General features: G+C 42.8%; 1 protein-coding gene across 2 annotated transcripts in view; it reads right to left on the bottom strand.

Moving 5' to 3' along the window:
* Positions 1 to 20619, bottom strand: part of LOC144781360 (cholesterol 24-hydroxylase-like) — a 256024-nt gene that overhangs the window by 51501 nt on the left and 183904 nt on the right. For both annotated transcript variants that reach the window (XM_078660149.1, XM_078660150.1), the window contains exons 12-13: positions 16443 to 16553; positions 15010 to 15098 (exon numbers count right to left, since the gene is read on the bottom strand). In XM_078660149.1, the coding sequence (XP_078516275.1) occupies positions 15010 to 15098; positions 16443 to 16553 (200 nt within the window). The remainder of the gene's footprint in view (positions 1 to 15009; positions 15099 to 16442; positions 16554 to 20619) is intronic.

Genomic DNA, 20619 nt, shown 5'->3' with positions numbered 1-20619 from the left:
ATTGGAGCTTACCGTTATATGGATATGAGCTTCAATTAAATCAGGGAGGATACAATTAGATTGAAAGTTTTTAAGAAGATCTACCTGAATAGTGATCTTGTCATGAAACAATAATTCCACTTCCACGCACCAATCTGCAGACGGTTGGCAATCTCTAGAAAAATGTCACAATTTGAATAATCTCCTTAGGTTTGTTACAGGCTTCATCGATCTTCTTTCGAAACAAGGCCTTTTTGGCAAGATGCACCTTAGTGGGATAGTTCATTAATGCAAACTTATAGGTCAATTTATCCTTTAGATTGAAATTACGCCTCCATTTCATTTCAAAGTGTTTACATTCTTTTTTATTATTCTGAGGTTCTCATTAACACAGGGGACGGTTGGTTTAGTCCTGGGTGAATGGCGTGCTGAGATAGGGGCTTACTCATTAATAGTCTCTTGGATCCAACTAACCAGGCAGGCACCATCCTCTTCAAGAGAGCCATACAGGACTGGGGTGTTCACTAGCAGAGCTTGAGTTAGGTCACTTTGCTGAACTTTGTGAAAGGCCCAGTAATAGACTGGGGTATTTTTCCTGGGGGAGGGCCCCTTTGATGCTCGTGGCCACGTGAATAGAATAAGGTGGTGATCAGATCATACAAGGGGTGGTCGGCTCCTACAACCTCCAGGCTCCTGGTCTAGTGTATGGCCAGCTTGATGGGTTGAGCAAAAGACCTGTTGCTTGTATGCAAAGGAGCGCATGGTGTCTAAGAGTGCGGAGGATGCTGGGTCAGCAGGGTTGTCCAAATGGACGTTAAAGTCCCGAAGGACTACACCTAAGGGCCCACAAAGCCAGGGCGCTGCCTAATGATTTCAAGCCTGGGCCACAATGACCCAGGGGTCTATAGATAAGGGCCCCTGCCAGAGACTGTTGCGGGTTAAGGTCAGGCAGAAGCCCAATGCTACCGCCTCCACTGTGTACTAGCAAATAATATAATTTGGGATGCCATACGTGTTTCAATTAATGCAATGATTTCACATGCTATACCTTACATAATATCCAAGGGTATAGCTAGTACATGGAGAAGGGGTGAGTTATAATTAATGTAGTCTCGCGAGTGAGGTGAAAAGTCTGTGTCCGAGGGCCAAATACATTAAAAGAAGGGGAAAAGGGGTCCAATGGCCCCCCACCTGAGCCTTATCAGTTCCCGATAACCCCACCCCCTTCTGTCAAATGTAATAGAAAAGAGGAGGGAGGTGTGCCTACCCCTCTCTGTCCATTCCCAAGCCCGGGGGACCACATCCTCTGGAACCAAATGGACTTAAGAAGGTGAGGGGGCTTTGTGGCCCCCTCCCTGAGCTTCACTATGCCCTGGAGACTCTATCCCCCAGGCCTGTATCAAATTAAAAAAAGGGGCCTGGAGCTGTGCGGCCCCCTTTGCCAAACTTTCTCAGGCCCCATAGACCCACTCCCTCTAAAGGCCCTTGGGGGTTGGGAAGGAGAGGCGTTTGCCACCTCATTACAAATATGATTTGGCCCTGTGGACCTCAAACACCCTCCCTTTAAAAGAAAAGGCCTCAGGGGTAGGGTACCCCAGGGACTGAAGTGGCTTGGAGAGGGGGCTTTGCAAATGGGTTGTACATACCTATGCCTAACCTCCAGCCACGCACAAGCAAAGGACATGGCTGCCTGGGATGGGGTTGGGTTGCAGGGCTAGGGTGCAGGATAGGCACTGCGGCCAAACCCCTGCCATGCACAGCTGGCCGTGCGCAGTGTGGGGTTGACTGCTTGCCAGAAGTTGGCAACAGGTAACAAAATATTACTTAACCGAGCCAACCCTACACTGTGCACAGTGTAGGGTTGGCTGGCTGCAGGGGGATGGGCACAGGTAACAAAATATTGCTTTACGTTAAAATAATCCTAAAAATTCTGTGAAAAAACAAAGGTTAAAGTAACATTATGAATAGGTGAGAATTTCAGAGACAAAGTAACGTTTTAAATATATAAAACCACTGAAACTCACCAGTTATAGTTATCTTTGCTAGTGCCTAAAGTAACTTTAACCTGTGTACTATCCATTCACTGCTAATTACCCTACTCATTGATAATATCACTGCAACATTTGCAATTAAATTGTTGATAAGAAAGCTGCATTGCGGGGGACATGTGATCAAAGGTGAATAGTTGAGACATGCCTTGTTTCTATGCTAATGCACAGATACACAGATTACATTTGATGGGGAATCTTACCCTGAGTGCACGTGTGCTCTGTGGGAGAAGAAAGAGATGCATTGCTGGCTTCTCCACCAGCTTCACGTAAAACATACTCGTTGGGCAGGTGGTTCCTTTGCAGAGTGAAAGAGCAGGAATATTGCTATATATACAGCATAGATGTGTGCACTATTTATTTTCTAAACAGGAATGAACCCACACTTGAGAAAAACTGCAAAGCCGAAATACATTGTTGCTGATATTGTGAATAATTTAGGTATTTCACCTTGAGGAGTGCCTTGGATCATTATTGCATGTATGAACATTAGCAAGGGTCTCACAGCACGAATTACGGCAACAGCACATTCGTGGAAGTGACCGCAGCTTGTGGAAATAGCTAATAACATTGGAATGAGCCGGTTCCTGCTGCCACACCCAGCGTCCACACACTAAAAGTTGGTTGCAAGGGGGCGCGTCAAGAATACAGTGAGTCGCTGCTTGGTGTGAGTGCCGTGTTGGTGGCACTGCAGGGTGTCTGAAAAGATGGCTGCTCCAAACATGGCTGTAGCAAAATAAATGTCGAATTGGTCAAATCAAGCTGCCTGCACACTGAAGCCATCAGAGGCGGCTCTCCGGAAGACCTTGATATAGGACACCCACTCATAGTCTATGCACATTATTGTGCTCGACAAAACATTTCTTGTGTTTGAGTAAACAACATGAATGAAATTGATAAAACCAGGTTTCAAGAGGCACATGCACTGTTTGATGAAAACAGTTAAGGGGGTGTATGTTTGGAGCAAGACATTACAGTCAGAAAAGAAGAGAAACCAATTAAATACAAATTGACATTATTTGAAAAACTATTGAAACTTGATATTAACAAATGGTGGGAAGCCTCTTTTCTTCAGAATTACATTGGAGTAGACAAAGTACATCAAGGGTTAAGAATCACAATTATACTAACCTATGAAAAGCCACATCCAGAACTTCAAGAAGTGGTGCCAATGCATGGCAAAAACATGCAATGCCATGCTTGAATTTTTAGTAAAGGACTCAAGGATTGATCTGGAGACAATCAGGACAGACTTGGCTCAATTGATGGCCGAGATCAAACAACACAAGAATTGTAAGAGTGTACTATCTTTGCATTTGTATTGGGATTTCACAGTTCATTATCGGCATCAGGGGCTCTTGCAGATGCGCATATCAGTCATCCCTCTCCGAATATACCCTACAATCATTGCATAATTGGATGTAACAACCATTTGATGAATGGTGCCTTATGTTGAAACCGAAGGGCAATGAACTAGTACACTGGGATTTTCTCAATCATTATCGGCATCCAAGGCTTACCTAGAATATGGCAAATACGATATGTGCCATTGAGTGCAGGAACGTGTGAAGAAGCAGAGCTATGCTGAATTGTAGACATATATTTGAATAATGCAATTCAATACAATAGAGCGGCATATGTATATTATTATATGGCATTCTGGGTTTTTTTGCATTATAATTTTGATTTGAGCATGATATGGATAACTATGTATTACACATTACAATCAATGTCATTGTTTGTTTCTTTTTTTACATAGTCTGTCAACAATGTCTTTTATGTTGGTGATTGGTTTGCACTATTTATTTTCTAAAGTGGATTGGAACCACACTGTTGCTGCTGACATCCCCCCAAAAATTGGATATTTCACACCATGAGGAGTAACTTGGATGATTATTGTGTGTATGAATGTTACTACAGTCCGAATTCCAGCACCGGTGCATTGGCAGAAGTGACCAGCAGCTTGTGGGAACTGCTATATATATATATATATATATATATATATATATATATTACCTACTGGCGGTCGCCAGTAGGTATATATAGTTAGGATTTTTTCTCTATGGGATTTTTGAAAATTCTATGTCTAATAACTTTGGCGTTTGTGGACGGAATTGGCTGAAATTTTCAGGAAAATGGCACATTTTGTTTCTGAGCAGCCCCTAAAAATTGGGGGGGGGGGTTCGTCAAGGGGGGGCCGAGAAAAAAGGGGGGTCCCAAAACGTGTTTTTAACATTGAGTTTCCCATAGGGCGGTTGGCCTCACTTTTAGCCCGAACGGCTGCATGGATTTGCACGAAACTTGGCAAAATTGTAGGGACTGGTAGCCCGATGTGCCTTTGCTAGGTCTCAATATATGTGCTTCAGTGGATTTTGAGAAATTAACGTTCAAAAAAAGATATATATCTGTAACAGCGGACCGGGCAGCGCTCCGGTTAGCGGACTTTTCGCGGTACGGAGCTTTGTGAAGCGAAGCTGATTGGTTCTCCGGCGTCTGTGAACATTCCAAACAGTCCGTAGCGGCCGCCATCTTGTCTCTCGGTAGGATCGAGAGACAAGAGGAGGCCAAAGCGAAGGGGCAAATGACCATAAGGGGGCATAGTAGATTCTCGCTGACCCCCTAGGTTTGATGTGGAGGTTTTAAAAGGGCCCCGCGGGGCAAAAAAAAAAATATTAATAATAATCGAACGGCTGAATGGATTTGCACGAAACTTGGCAAAATTTTAGGGACTGGTAGCCCGATGTGCCTTTGCTAGGTCTCAATATATGTGCTCCAGTGGATTTTGAGAAATTAATGTTCAGAAAAAGATATATATCTGTAACAGCGCTCCGCTTCGCGTACTTTTCGCGTTACGGAGCTTTGCGAAGCTGATTGGTTCTCCGGCGTCTGTAAACATTCCAAACAGTCCGTAGCGGCCGCCATCTTGTCTCTCGGTAGGATCGAGAGACAAGAGGAGGCCAAAGCGAAGGGGCAAATGACCATAAGGGGGCATAGTAGATCCTTCCTGACCTCTTAGGTTTGATGTACCATTTTGCCAAGTTTGGTGTAATTCCGTTCAGCCATTCAGGCTGTAGACGCATGTAAATGTCCTATGGAAAATTGCATGGGGAAAACACATTTGAAAGTGTTGAAATTTAGAACCAATTAAAATGTTACTTTGGTTTTGTATTTGTGTGTGATGAAAGTTAATTGGTTATGTATATATCTCAAATGAGAGGAAACCACAGTCATTTTGTGATACTACTGTCTGAGGTACATTTGTGAGGAATTGTTGGTGGTGAATTTCTGGTGTTTGATTTACACAGTACTAACACTTCTCCTACTTTTAAAAAGGTGAGTTGTTAATTTGTAAGGGGAACTATGTTGTACACTTGAAGATAATTTGAAAAATGTTTTCTGTTATTTATTTGCAGTCCTTCTGTTATACTAAATACTTGATAAAGTTAGTTTTATATTATGTATTACTAAAAACGATAAATGAAAGTGATTATTTTTTTCTGCAATTTACAGCAAGCAATTTCAAAATAAAATGGCTGACAATGAAGAGACCGTGGCAATTTCTTTTGAATTGTCCACTACATTGATTGAAATTGACAGCACCAATAATGAAATATTGGGTGTGGCACGGTTACAACGAATTTTTTACAACGCACTACCATTACATCGCAACTTTTACCACGCAAACCATTACAACGCATTGCGCTGGGGGGCGCTCTAGGATAGGGAATAGGTTAATTTACTATCCAATAACCTTCCCTAGTGTCCACGGGGACTGGAGTTGGAATAGTAAATTAAACTATTCACTATCCAGCACCCCAAAGCGCTATGCGTTGTAATGGTATGCGTGGTAAAAACCGCGTTGTAAAGGCATGCGATGTAAAAGCATGCGTTGTAGTGACACCAATCCAAATATTGTCACAAGGAGGAGATGACTTGAATGATTCCACTACATTGATTGAAATTGACAGCACCAATAATGAAATATTGTCACAAGGAGGAGATGACTTGAATGATTTTTTTGATCAATCTGTTGATGGCGAATTTATCGAATGTTTGGAGACCATAGAGTTACAAGAATCATCATTGCAGACTTTTAATGAGGAGATTCCAGATGAGATGATTGAAGAGGAAATTTCTGATGAGGACATGTTAGTAGTTCTTTCAAATTTAGAAAATTCAGAAGAATAAATTTATATTTAGAAATGAAAAATCGTTTGAGACATTATTCATTTTTATTTTTAATTTATGAGGTTGTAGCGAAGTGATTGTAGTATAAAATGAGACTTATAGTATAGAGTGCAACATTTTTATGTTACATGGTAAGTTTACTCATATTTACTTCCCTTCTCCCACTATATTATCTCCAATGTGTATTTGACATCTCTTCTTCATCTCCGCCCTCCTTTCTCTCACTGTGTGTCTCTGATGCATCTTATCGCTGCTATTTTGTGTAAATACAGAAGAGAGTAAAATAAAATAGTTCGGAACGTGAAAAGGGGGCAAAGCAGAGTACCCCTCACCCCCTAGGCCTTCTCAGGCGGTCCCAAAAGGATCAGTTTCTGCTTTCCTGAGAGATTATGGTATGAGTTCCATATACCACAATAATTTGCATTACAACATGCAAGATATATATCTCCTATTACCAACTTTTGGAGATATTCGCGCTAAGCGCGAATATCTCCAAAAACGAACACCTGCCCTGAGCAGTTCTTAGCCATGTTATCCAATGGGAGGTGGATAACATGGCTAAGAGCATTAGCTCGGTAATGCATGAATATCGCTGAGTTTTCAGCGATATTAATGCATTGCGGTCGTTTTTTATCGCATTTGCGATAAACCTTGATAATAGCAAGGTTTATCTTCGATAATTTCTGACGATGCTTAGCGGTAAAAAATTCGTTGCTAAAGTCCACATTTGTAAAGCGCACAATCACCCGTAAGGGTCTCTAGGCGCTGGGGGCCGTCGGGAAGATTAAGCGAGCTATTGCCCAGAGTCACATGGTGCTGGGCTAACCTGCCGCCGGAGCCGGGGATCGAACCGTGGTCCCCAGATTCCAGCGTCAGTCGCCCTGGCCGCGGCGCCACACCTCTTCCTCTTCCCCTGCTAAGCATCGTTAGCGATAAATATCGCTTAACTTTGGTAATATGCACCAACGTCTGTTAACGTTCGATTCGAAGGAAATGAGGAAGTGTTGAAAAACATTGTTTGCGCCATCTTGCCTTTTTTGAAATGCCACACTTTTGTCGTGCACGGCAGCCATTTTAGATGCCTTGACCAGACCCACTCTCTGCACGCTGTCGATTCGTAGCATGGCTCCCCACCCTCCCAAGCATCTTCCCCAGGCACTGGTCACCCCCGCTCTCTGTGTTATGCATGGGCAATAAACCTCTCCCCATCTGCGCTGCTCTTCCCTGAGAATCACACTCTGTGCCCGCCCGACACCTCCCTTTCGCCCTATTCACTACCGCACCCTCTGACACTCCTCTTCCTCTGTGTCCGATTGTCCAGGCTATCAGCTAGCCCTGCAGATGTAGTTTATGGCCCCAGCTGTAAAGAATCACCCCTTTTCAAAGGAGTTATAGTAGATCAAGGCCCATACCCGATGAGATCCGTCACACCACACGTGTTCCTACTATCTGAAAACCATCCTGTATTGTAATTGGGGAGGGGACCGAGCCTGAAGCGGAAGATTCCAGGGATGACTCTTTGTACATCAAAGTTTTTACATTTATGTGTCACATTAAAAATATATAGCACTCCAACAAAGTAGTAGGATTATAAAACTTTAATAACTTATAAATATATACAACAAAACAAAAACAGTAAAAACATTTAAACAACGAAGAGACCGTGGCAATTTGTTTTGAATTATCCAATACATTTATTGAAATTGACAGCACCAATAATGAAATATTCTCACAAGGAGGAGATGTCTTGAATGATTTTTTTGATCAATCTCTTGATGGCGAATTTATCGAATGTTTGGAGACCATAGAGTTACAAGAATCATCATTGCAGACTTTTCATGAGGAAATTCCTGATGAGGACATGTTACTAGTTCTTTCAAATTATGAAAATTCAGAAGATGTTGCCTGTGGGTGGGTCGTCAGTAGCAGTCTGTTGTGCGAATAGTTCCAAGGCAGCAGAACGCGCTGAAATCTAGATGGCACGAAGGTGATGTCTAGTAAGTTGCCGCCCAGCAAATAACGGCGTGGGGCGCCGCGGGGGTGAGTGAGTCCAGTAGGCAGCACAGCTATTCTTACCGGCATTGCAGAATTACTGCTGGGGACAATGCCTGTGCTGTAGCAGGGTCACAGCAGAAACAAAAAGGATTCTGTTGAAGATGTTGTTGGTTTTCAATTTGAAAACAGTTCTGGTGTCAACTGCTATGCTAATGTAGTGGTTAATGTTTTGTTTTCTCTAGAAAATGTAAAAGAGGGGGAGGCAGTCCAAAGTTCTGGTAAAAGGGCAAAGGAAAGGATCGGTGGTTTGAACTATCAGTCAAAAAGGGGAGGGGGTGCAACAATTTTTCCTACCGGGTCACAGTGTGCTTTCACCGGAACTGAGGTTTGCAGGATTCTAGTCATTCAAACTGAGGCTGGCGCCAGCATGGGAGCGCCGACGTCCCGCGGCTACAGTTTCGTCACTCCACAGGCGATCATGGCAGTCATTCCCCATCGGGGGTGTCTGCGGGGGTCGGGGACTCCCGCGGCTCCTCTAGAATCTTCAAGGTCGTGGAGGACTACGGTGGTGGAGTCAACCAGTGACCGGGCCATTTCTTTATGCTGGGCCCGCTCTTGCCAGGTCGATCGCCATTTTGAGAGTTCGGTAGCTACTGGCGATCGCGGGGTCAAATGAGCGGACGGGCTCCACCCTGCCGGGCGAGACGTTGCAGCATCGCCACAGTGGAAGAACCCTTTTCCGGGCGCCTGGAGCGCTGAGGGTGCAGCTGGGAAGCCTCCACCTGGGGAGGCGGGAGAGGCCTGTTCGCACCGTCTCTCCCTCCCAGTGCACCCCACGGCGTCTCGCTTGACATTTGTTATGGCCGGACCAGGCGATGAGGACGGGGGGGGGGTCGGAGGCATGTGCAAGACATCCCCCCCAGTGTTGTCAAAGCCATTATTCAAGAAAGAAGAAGTGTCCCGTCCGTCTTCGGGCCGGGCTTCCGGTGGATGTCGGCCAGACGCCCCTTGCTCTGGCCCCATGAACGGGTTCCTTGGTTTATCGGCTGCAGCCGGATCCCATCGGCCCTGGCCGTTGGTGGCCGGACCGGTAGAGAATGTGGCGGGACTACCTGAAACTGTCAAGGGCTACCGCGGCCGGACTGGGAGAGAGAGGGGAGGGTCGAGGACACGGACATTCCCCCCCCTGCAACTCTCCAGCGTTGTCAATCCCCCTGGCCGGGTCCCGCTGGCCTCGGCCTCTCCTCCGGCTACACCCTACGTGATGATCTCCGAGGCGTGGCAGCAGGACCCGCCTTATATGTGTTGCTTCCGGCTGGGCGTAGCCGAAAACCTGTTGCCCTTTGGAAGTTTCTAGAATGGGGCGGATGTCTGCTGACTTCTATCTTTCCCAGTTTGCCGTTATTTGGCCGTGGCAGGCGGTGGGACAGACACGTTTTGGGGCAGTGAGGGGCGATGTTTTCAGGTTTCTTATTACGGGCTTACTTCTAACGTTTCTTGTTTCTAGGACAATAATAGGTTTTATCATTACGTATTGTTATCGTTTCTTTGTTTGTTATTTAATAAAAAGTTCATCAGTGGCCTACTGATTTTCGTTTTCCTATTCTTTTCTTTCCAGGTTGTTTCATGCTAAAGTTTCTGTTAACAGGATACAGTGATCACTTCGTTATTATTGCATATGTCCTTTTCACTAGGGGTGCTCTCTTGTTGGGCCAGATGACCTATCTCTAGTAAATGGTCCGGGTGAAACAGGTGCATCAATCAGTGGGGAGTAGATAGGCATGACAGATTACAACGGGGGAGAAAGGTCCGCATTACCTACCCTTTCACTACTTGCAAAGATTTTCCTACGTTTATTTGCATCATCAGTGATGTCATCAGTGATGTCACTGACCATGTCATGAATGATGTAATATGTGACATCATCAGCAGTGGATTGCGGGTGCGCGATATATAGTTAGTGCAACTAACTATATATGGAATTTCATTGGTTTTATGTCAATAAAATGTCCAGCTAACTATATATGGTCTCTAACCTATGGTTTTTTCAGTGAATTTTCAAGGTTTTGTAAATGCTAATTCCTAACTATATATGGTCTATAACCTATGGTTTTTTCAGTGAATTTTCAAGGTTTTGTAAATGCTAATTCCTAACTATATATGGTCTATAACCTATGGTTTTTTCAGTGAATATATATATATATATATATACACAAGCTGCTGGTCACTTCTGCCAATCCACCAGTGCTGGAATTGGGACTGTGGTAATGTTCATACAAACAATAATATATACATATATATAAATATTTCAACCACTCCCGACTTCCTTCTCAGTAATCAGACTCCGACACAGGAATGAGCTTTGCCATTAAGCTTAGTTTATTTTCTTCAGCTTTAATATATATATCACCGCCATGAAGAGGAGGGAGGTGAGAAAACTCATAATATGCTCGGTGGTGCCACTTCAGCACCACCAGCATATTACTTCCTCTGGCCACTGCGCCACCGCCAGGGGATTACACATCGCCAATGGTTGTAGTGGGCCTGTCCCACTGCCACACTCCCAATATGGCAGGGGTTGCACCGCGACTACGGTGGTCCAATGGACCGCAGTAGTCATAATTAGGCCATAGATCTTTACCCAGAAAACGTGCTTTTTGTGACTTGGTGTTCTGTTCAACGATTTTAAAGGAATTTATGAATATCTGTTGCAGCTGAATTCCTGCGGGAGTCTCGAGGAATATCAGGGATAAAAATGTGAAAACAAGATTTCTGATTGACTGGTCACCCATGGGACTGCATGATGTGATTAGCAGCGGCAACGTGAAGGAAATGTTGAAATCGCCATTTTAGGTTTAGGGGACTTGGTCCTCAAGTTCTTTAAAAAATCTTTAAAAGGATATAGAAGGAGAAAAGGTAGGGATAATCTGAGCCCCTATCCTTTGTTGGGGAGAGGAGGTGCAAGAAGGACACCACAAGGACCAAAAATATTTTTAGCACCATCTTGGTCCCACAGGAGGCCTGCGGTACCCACCAGGACCCTTTAGGTCGTGACAAAAAAAACATTATGAAAAGGTAAATAACATTTCAGCCAACCACCAAACCCCCTCTGCTGGACTTCCTGCCAAAGGCCATGTGCATAGAGGGTTTGGATGTAAGATGTAAATGTTCTCATAATAACATATTACTTTATGTTTCCATAGAAATTCCCTGAAAAAAACACAATGGTTGAAATGGAGTTGCACATGAGGAAAGTAGTAAGATTTTACTTTAAGATTTTTTTTTTGATTCACTGAAAAACCTGAGACCCTAGCCTTGGTGGGCGAGAGGAGATGCAAGAGTGACCCCACAGGGCCCAAATAAAAAGAAAGATTTGTTGGCACTATCTTGGTCCCACAGGAGTCCTACGGCACCCAGCACAGCCCTTTAGATCCTGGCCACATTTTTTTTTACAAAAAAGTTAAATAACATTTCAGGCAAACAACAACTTACCTTGAAAGACCCCCTAACACTGTGCTGCGAATGGTCAAAGGCCAAGTGCATAGGGGGTTGGATGCAAACATTATAATATTAACATTTTACTTTATGTTTCCTTTGAAGTTCAATTAAAAAACAATGGTTAAAGTGTAGTTGCACATGGGGAAAGAGGTAAAATATTAACTTAAGTGTAAAACAAATTTGAAATTCACTGAAAAAGGACTACCGCTTAAAAAACTAAAAAGCAGGTAAGTTTGGCAGTTATATGAAACTGACAAAAGTATAACTTGCACCACTGTGATGCATTGCTTATGACTTCACATATTAAATCACTTATGAAATCTATGGCGATGCAAGCTATACTTCTTTTAGTTTACGTCTCATTTCAGTGGGTTCCATGTTGCCTTTCCCAGTGGGTCCCAATGAATATCACACCGGGCGATAATGAAATAGCCCACACATAATTAGTCAGATCCGTCACAACCATCACCAGATATTAAACAGGGAATATAGTAATTTAGGTGTTTAGTGCTTTTTGAGGACCAATACATTCAAACAGTGCAGATATTTTACAAAACATTGTGTGTGAGCGTTTCACCATAACATGATAATTATGCATAGATCACTTCTATCACTGATAATGGAAAGTGTATTCATATTTAAATGCGCTACAGACCATCCGAAACATAATCTATTTTAGACTCAAATTGAAACTTTTCCTATTTCAGATACATTTTTTACGTTTTAGGTGCATAGCACAATTTATTTGCTCTAGTATAATGAATATGTGTATGCCTGCATCTAATTGTGCAACATATGGTATCTGTTTGGGGTAAATAAATCGTACAAAATAAATTAACAAACACTTGACCACGATCAGCATTGCATTGCTATGTAGCAAGTCCACAAAATGAAGATATTGCCATATTTCCAAGCCTGAGAAGTTTGTCCTTTATTATGGTGCTTTAGAAGGAACCTTAGTGTATTAACTTGGCATGCTATAATGCTGTTGAAAAAGGTCATTCACCGATAAAAGTGTCCTTATGCAAACATCTTCACCTCTGAACCTGAGCAGAGTTTGTATTTTAGCTAAGTTCACTGTTCGCAATGTTATCAGTTGAAACACCAAGAACACAGACTTTTTCCCACACAGGCATTGCAAGCAATACGATGGGTTCATTCAAAATATGTCACTGATAGTGTAAAAAAGGCACATAATTACTAAAAGAATGGATTTATGGAATAAAAACAACCAAACTGGTTGTAATCAAGAAATAATCCCTTAAATATTTGCCAATAACTTTATTGTTACTCAGACTGAACTACAATAACAATCCACCAGAATCTCTTTTAGCAGGTCCAGTTCTATAGCTATTAATCACTTTGAGAATCTTTGAATTCCAGAGGAATCCTTCCACGTGGGACACATATCTAGTTGACTATATTATGAATTATGTTCTTGTTTATTTATTCCGCCTAATGGGTCAGACTCAATTGAACTTTGCGGCTTCATGTTGATGGACCAATTTCTGTCACTCCTGTACAGACACAGGGTCAGAATTTTGTATGGAGAACATCTTTTAAGGTTAGGTCTGATCACAAACCCTTGAAGGACATTTTTGAGAGGCAAGGGTTGGATTCTATATCTTCAAGAATTAGAAGATGGGGTCATTTCAAATCAAGAGTTTGATTTCACCCCAGAATACATCCCTGGTGTAATGTTGTTTATCTCGGATTGTCTTTCACGGCTTGTTGACTTGGTTGATACTCCTGTGTCTCAAAATGACATGAATGAGTTTTTGGAGCAGGATGTGAAAGTGCGTGAGATCACATTAGGTGCCATTAAGGAAAAAGAGTGGAAGGAGGAGTTGCAAAAAGATGTAGAGTTACTCGAAGTAATTGATTTAATATCGTCGGATAAGGTGCACAAGTTAGTGAAACCCTGGCCCATTTTGAAAGGTGAGTTAGCAGTTACGAATGGTGTATTACCGAGGGCACGAGGTTAATACCACCTGTGTGCTTAAGAGATAACAGGGCATATGTATCAAAAAATTGTTTTGGGAGTCCTTAATAGCAAATTTTAACGAATCTCTATTAGGGACTCTCAAAATGAAATGTATCTAGGTTTCGCAATATTAATTGCGATTGCTACGTATCCCTTAATTGTGAATCACAAATTGCGATTAGCAATTAAGGAATACCTTCCCATTCATTCCTATAGGCCTAGGGACATGAAGAAGGCCACAGGAGAAGTAAGAGGTCCCGCAAATCTCCTGGTTATCTTTCTGACTATATTAGAAGTTAAATTGTGCAGATTGTTTTTCGTGCTTTTTCGTTTCTTATTCATTACTGTGTCAATTTATTTTTGTATTGTATAAAGGGGTTCATTGAGGGTAGTGATAGATATTGTTAATTACAGTAAGGGAGAAGGGTGATGTAACAAGGTTCTACCTAAGAAGGTTCAAGGGATTGGAATGTTTGGTGTTGAAGGAGCGAAGGTATTTGAGCTCGGCAGCTGATAGATGAGGTGAAATAAATGGTAAATAGCCTCTTGGAATACTGAAGAACCTACCCCTGTGTGGACATTCACTTTATTACATGGGGTTCTCTCTTAACCATTTTTGTTAATATTTATTATCATGACATTCTTTGTAGTGGTATTCTCGGTAAGGGTATAATTTCTTTACCGTAATTTTCTGCAGTGGGCGCCTTTGTTACAGAGCCTTTGTCATTGCGCAATCCAACAAATCTTGGAGTAGTGGGATGTAATAAATGGGCGACCATTAGGAGCGAGATGGTGGCTTGCAGAGACAAGGACATTCCTGGTATTTTCCATCACTTAGGGTATGCACATGCAGAATTGCTGGCTCAGGAATGCCAGTGAATCTCAGGGCTGTGAGAACATGCTTAACCATAGAGCTAACCCCTGTTACTGTTGTAACAGCACCCTACACTGCGTGGTCCTGGAAAACCAACCATGTCTCATTTCCTGTGCTCTAAAACATCCCGTAAGAGGTACATAGGAATCTTTGCATTCAAGGTAAGGGATAAAGGGTAGCATCTGCCAGCTTTGAGCAGAAGAGCCCGTTGCCACCATTGTGCCACACCATGCAACATAACTTGCCCATCATGATCAGGATTAGGTAGCTTGAATGGTCACTCTAATTTTGACATGGCAGTATGTTGGCAGCCCACATGCATTAGTACTGAGGGGGTGAGCTGGGAGACCACCTGCTCCACCTCTAAATCTGATGTACTGGTGAGCAGTGCTGGTGTTCAAAGCAAAGAAGCTACGTTAAAAATGTGGTAGATACAGACTTACTTTGGAGCCTCCGGGCTGAATCGATCTGGATCAAATACAAATGGATCCTTATAAAACTTGTCCATTCTTCCCAGAGCGAACATACTGAACTGAAAACACAAGTGAATTAATTTTAGGGATTAAAAAGAAAGGGGCACGCCCTACCACTTGATTTACTATAATTAAAAACATCTTATTTACTAGCATACATTTTTACATCACTTGATGTGCCTCTTTTAAAAGATACAATGGTGTTGAAGAGAACATATGTTACAGCATCTTGCCATCCATTTTAAATATCCCAATTGCCAGCACGTTAATGGTGCTCCAGCCACTGGACATCTCTGACCTTATACTACAAAGCCCTGACTAGGCTATCAACCTTCATGAAGAACCTGAAAACTACACTTTTCAAGGAAAACCTCCTGTTACTTTGGGAGGTGGGATTCCCTTTCCTAAAGTGCCTCACAAGGTCTGTCTTGTTGAGAACCGATAAGCTGGCCAGCCACCCAGCAGCTCAACTAAAGACCTTAACCCTCTTACGATGCATGCACTTGCCTTACAAATGCTGTGATATGGCCCTAAGGAGACATATAAGCGGGTTTTAAACTAAACAATTGAATATGTAAATAAAAAAGCATTGGTAAGTGGAACAACAGTACAATGCAGGGGTTTCCTGCCCTTTATTCCAGTTGCGTAATTTAACCCCTTCAGTGCTAATGACAAGGGTAACTCGTCATGGAGTTTCCATTGATTTCAATGGAAAGTGCATGCGGAGCCATAAAACACCTTAGCATCCAAGTGGTTAAGAACATGACTGTTTCTCTCTTCCTCCTAGACAGAAAGGTGATTTAAAAAACATCCGTCTCTCTCCGGTTTGCCTGTCCAGTAATAATAAAAAAAATAGATGCATGCTGCACAATACCAGAATTGAAGTTACTATAGTTTTCTTTAGCACTGCTTCTTATCAATGTACTTGTGTACATGGTCGCGGGGAGTGTGTGGGAGGTGTAATGGGTGAAACAATGATGGTGGTAAAAAATAAGATTAAGTCATAGTATAGACACAAGAGCCCAAAGGGAATTCCATGTAAGCTTGTGGAAAACCCTTCCGCCTAATTTGGCCTTCCAAGCCAACTTACCCTATTGACTGTGACAATAGGAAAGCCCTGCAGAGTGGTTGGGGGCTGTTATTATGGTGATGAAACTCATATTCGCTAGGAATCCAGGAACTATTTTCCATAATTCACAGTGGTGGTGGGGATGGCAGTGGTGTGTGTGCGTGTGTTTTGGAGTGTGTGTTTATTATTGGGCACACTGAGCACACATTAGTTCATTAAGAGCTAGCATAAGAGCTAGCATAACACCACCCATACCCATCTGCTGTTCTCCCAAAATCTGACATTCTGGGGTATTACTAATGGGTATTCAAAACCTGTTTTTCACAAAACTTACAAGTAAAATAGAATTAGCTGGTATTTTAACACCTTCAATGACAGTTTCATTCTCCAGCAGACGCATAGTAACAGGTGCTGTAGCATATAACCGAAGAGTTTCCTTTAGGACCTGGGTAAAGAAAGGGCAGAAGTAATTAACATATCACAATCTACAATTTTCACTGTAGACTTGTGGAAGAAAATGACATAGGCAAAAACAACAGGTGATGGACAGAATGCAGAACATTGTCATACATTCACCCCAGTATAGAGATTTGGGCCTAAATCCATCGTTTTTTTAAAATGACATGCCATGATTTATGTCCATTATTTTACTTGTGGAAGCATACATTTCATGTAATATCGAATCATGTGCTTAAATCCTAGGGACTCCAGTGCAGGGTCACTAGATTACATGGTGTTTAGTATTTGTTGCTGATATTCTCATTTTTAACCTATTTGGAAATAAAATGTATTCAATGATTTCTATTTTTCTTTGAGTCATCATTCATTTAAGAAACCAGTGAACATTACTGGGTCAGGGTGACTAACATACTTCATCATCATCATCATATTCTTTATTCTGCATTTTTCATTAACACCATAAAAGTACAGTATAAAAAATACAAACATGTATAGTTAAAAGAAAACATCAGAAGAGATAGAGTTCTATTTGTACACAAATCATATGAGAGACAAACATTCACCCCTCCACCTTTCTATCAGAATTGTGATAGGATTTGCTCAGCAAATTCCTCTAGTGTCTCTTAATTTAGCTGATGCTCTTAAAAAGTTTATCATACAGAATAAAGTCAGGGGATCTCGGGCCATTTGTAAAAATATGAGAGCTTCTTTCACGTGTCTAAGATCGGCCTTTTTAAGCAAACATATTAAAAAGCGACGCCTGGGCATTAGATAAAATGGGCATATTAATACAAAATGAAGGGTATCCTGCGGAGATCGGTGAAAGCAGCCGCAGGGCCCCTTTGACTCAACTGAGTTGGTAAAACCCGCCGGCTGGGCTAATAAATGATGTAAAAGGTTGAGCCTAAAACGCGTAACTAAAAATCTATCCTGGGCGTTATGTATGAGGGCGAGGTAGGGCTCCAGACCACTGCAGGACCTCACTACAGCATGTGCCTTTACTCACTGTTTATTTCTAGCCTTCACGTCTCGTGCTATGGCTTTGTGTTTGAAAAGCATCTCCTTTACTCTGACCTGATCCCGTTTCATTATACAGGATAGTGTCAGAAAAAGATCCTCACACCCGATGCTTTCCAAGCCATCCTTCACATACTTGAGCCATGGGATGGACATTCCCTATTCCCTCCCCAGGCAGTCAATAATTATCTGTTTTGTCAGACTGGCTTCTGGGTTGACCCAAATCTTTAGCCAAGCAACGAGGGGCCTACTCCTCACCCTATCCTCTAAGTACTCACAGCCCAGTTCTTTATGTAGAATGTGGGAGGATACACACTGGGGGACTTTGAGGAGCCTTCTCAGGTATTTATTTCCCTCTATTTGCAATTTAGATGCCTCCACAATCCTCCACAATTCTGCCCCATATGCCACTTTTGCATAACAGATCGAGTTATATAAAGTCAACATCTGCTCAGGGAACCATCTTCCCAATCTGCGACCAAAATTCATTATTGCCCCTGAGCTTGATACTAACTTATTACAGCGTTCCTCAATCAGTGATTAAAAATGTAGGCCCCTATCAAATAAAATTCCCAGGTATGAAAAGGTCCTCCATAACATACGATTTAGTCAGGTTGGCAGATAAATCTAAGCTGTTCATGAAATTTACAAACCCGTCTATCAGACGCTGCAGTCCGAGTGGGGTACGTGCCAGCAAGACCACATCGTCTGCTTAAAGAAGGACAGATATTGTTTTTCTTCCTATTCTGGGTGAGTCCACTTTTAGTTTAGTTAAAAATTGTTCTCGGCCATTAATATATAGAGAGAACAGAAAGGGGGACAAAATACACCTCTGCCTGACGCCGCTGGTAAACTTGAAGGACTCGTTGTTCCCTCCCTCCAAATTGTATCTCACCTTTGCAGATGTGTTCCAGTTCAGGGCTCTCAAAATCTTAATAAGACCAGCATCTACCCCTAAATTAGACATTATGGCCCACAACTTCTCCCTGTCACACAATCAAAGGCTGCTGCCAGGTCCATGAATGCTAAATAAACCTTTTCCTTATTGGCTACTGTATATGTTGTCACCAATAGATATAGGTTTAGGCATTGGTCGGTCGTGGATCTGAAGGCCCGAAAACTATAGTGGACATCAGTAAGAATGTGGTGTTCCTCTTCCCAACTTATAAGGCGATTCAAGACAACCCTGCCCATCACTTTAGCTGTTACAGCTATCAAAGAGATAGGGCGATAACACTCGGGGCTAGCCCTACTCCCCTTTTCAAAAATGAGCACTATTGTGGCCGTTGACCAGAAACTAAGGCCGCGTTTATCACTCTTGTTAAAACTGGGCCCCACAGTTCCACTTTACTCAAGAAGAGGTCCGGCGGGATCCCATCCGGGCCTGGGGCTTTATTTCGGGAAAGGCCCTTGATGCCCCCCGCTATCTCCTCTAATGTAAATTCTGGCAACACTATCCCACCCCCCATTCGCCTCGTGCTCCTCAGTCTCGGTGGTCCCCCTATTATATAATCCTCTAAAGTATTCCAATCACTGTTCAGGGAGCACATTAGATGCTATCTGTGGGCTATTTCCATCTTGAAAGCAAGGGCTGTTGACTCTCGACCAAAAAATGGAAAGATCTCTTCTTTCTGCCGCTCCTCTAAGATCTTCCCACGTTTGGGTTTGGAGCGAGTTCTTCCGGCACCTTACTGCCTGTTTATAAGTTAGTCTACAGTGCATAACCCTTTGATTGTCTCTTGGCTTGTATTTGAGAGCAGCTCTTAGATTCTTTTGGGCTAGAGAACACTCTCTGTCAAACCATTTGGGCTCGATCTTTTTCTTTCCCCGTCCCGTCGTATGCATTAAGCTATCTACTAGCCGCCCTATCTCTTCAAATGCCTCGACGAGCGGGGGCCCATTGACCTCTAGGTTTAAGCACACCTCTAGGTGCTGCTTCCCCTCTTCCAAAAGTGATTTATAAATACTATCTCCATTAAGTTTGGACCATTTTAGGCGCCGACCTTGGTCCGTAACCGTCTCCCTAATACCTTCTGCCCCCTCCTTGTTACCTTACTAACCCTTGACACTGCCACCGTCACTGTTAGTGGGTTATGATCACTGAAACCACTACAATCAATGCTAAAACCCAAAATCTGCTGTTTTAACAGGTGGGCTACAAGTATAAAATCAATATATGAACTATGGCCTCTTCCTTTGAAAGTAGGGTTAATCTGCTTATTAGGATTAATAGGTACCAGATCCATTGAGTGTTCCATACTGTAACTTTTCAGCACCCTACTTAATTCCGTTCCTTCCACCGCATGATCAAAATGGGCTCCCTCTTCTACATTACAAGATGTCCAGTCTTTCGTGAACGGTATCAGTTTCGGACACAAATGACAATTAAAATCCCCTGCTATAAAAATAAATCAGGCCGTAGCACCCTGATCCCACTCTCTCTGTGACCCCAGTCTTTCCTCCAGCTCACCAACTCTACATCCTCCCGCATTATAAAAGTTGACTAGAGTTAAGTTGAGGTCCTTACTTTTGAACTGTACAGCTATCATACAGACCGATTTCCAATTTAAGTCCTTCCAGACCCCATCCAAACTCAAGTGAACCCATATTAGGAGACCACCCTTTGCTCTGCCTGCCGTGGATCTACCCGCTGGGACACCAAAGGATTTAAACCTGACCAAATTAAAATTAGTCGGTTCCACTTCCCAGGTTTCCTGGACACAGATTATATTAAATCTGTTGATGTATTCCAACCACTCAGTGTTTTGGAATTTTGCTGATAGACCCGCCACCTTCCAGGACACTAATTCAAGGGTGCTCCAGTGACCACTGGTGGCGAGTCCAGCGGTCATGATGGGCTCACTGGATGTTTGGGTATCTGTAGGTCTAACTTGAGGTAAGTGACATGGTGCCACATGATTCGTATTTTGGTGTACTCCTTTTAGGAACTCCCCTGCTTGTATTCTTAGCTGTGGCTCCCTTTCCTTACCTATCTTATCCTTGGGTAGTCAATCTACTTCACTGAGATGTCTGCC

This window comes from Lissotriton helveticus, chromosome 9, assembly GCF_964261635.1.
Source record: "Lissotriton helveticus chromosome 9, aLisHel1.1, whole genome shotgun sequence".
NCBI classification, from domain to species: Eukaryota; Metazoa; Chordata; class Amphibia; order Caudata; family Salamandridae; genus Lissotriton; species Lissotriton helveticus.
The sequence above is the reverse complement of the archived record's forward strand: the minus strand, read 5'-3'. Positions and strand labels throughout refer to the sequence as shown.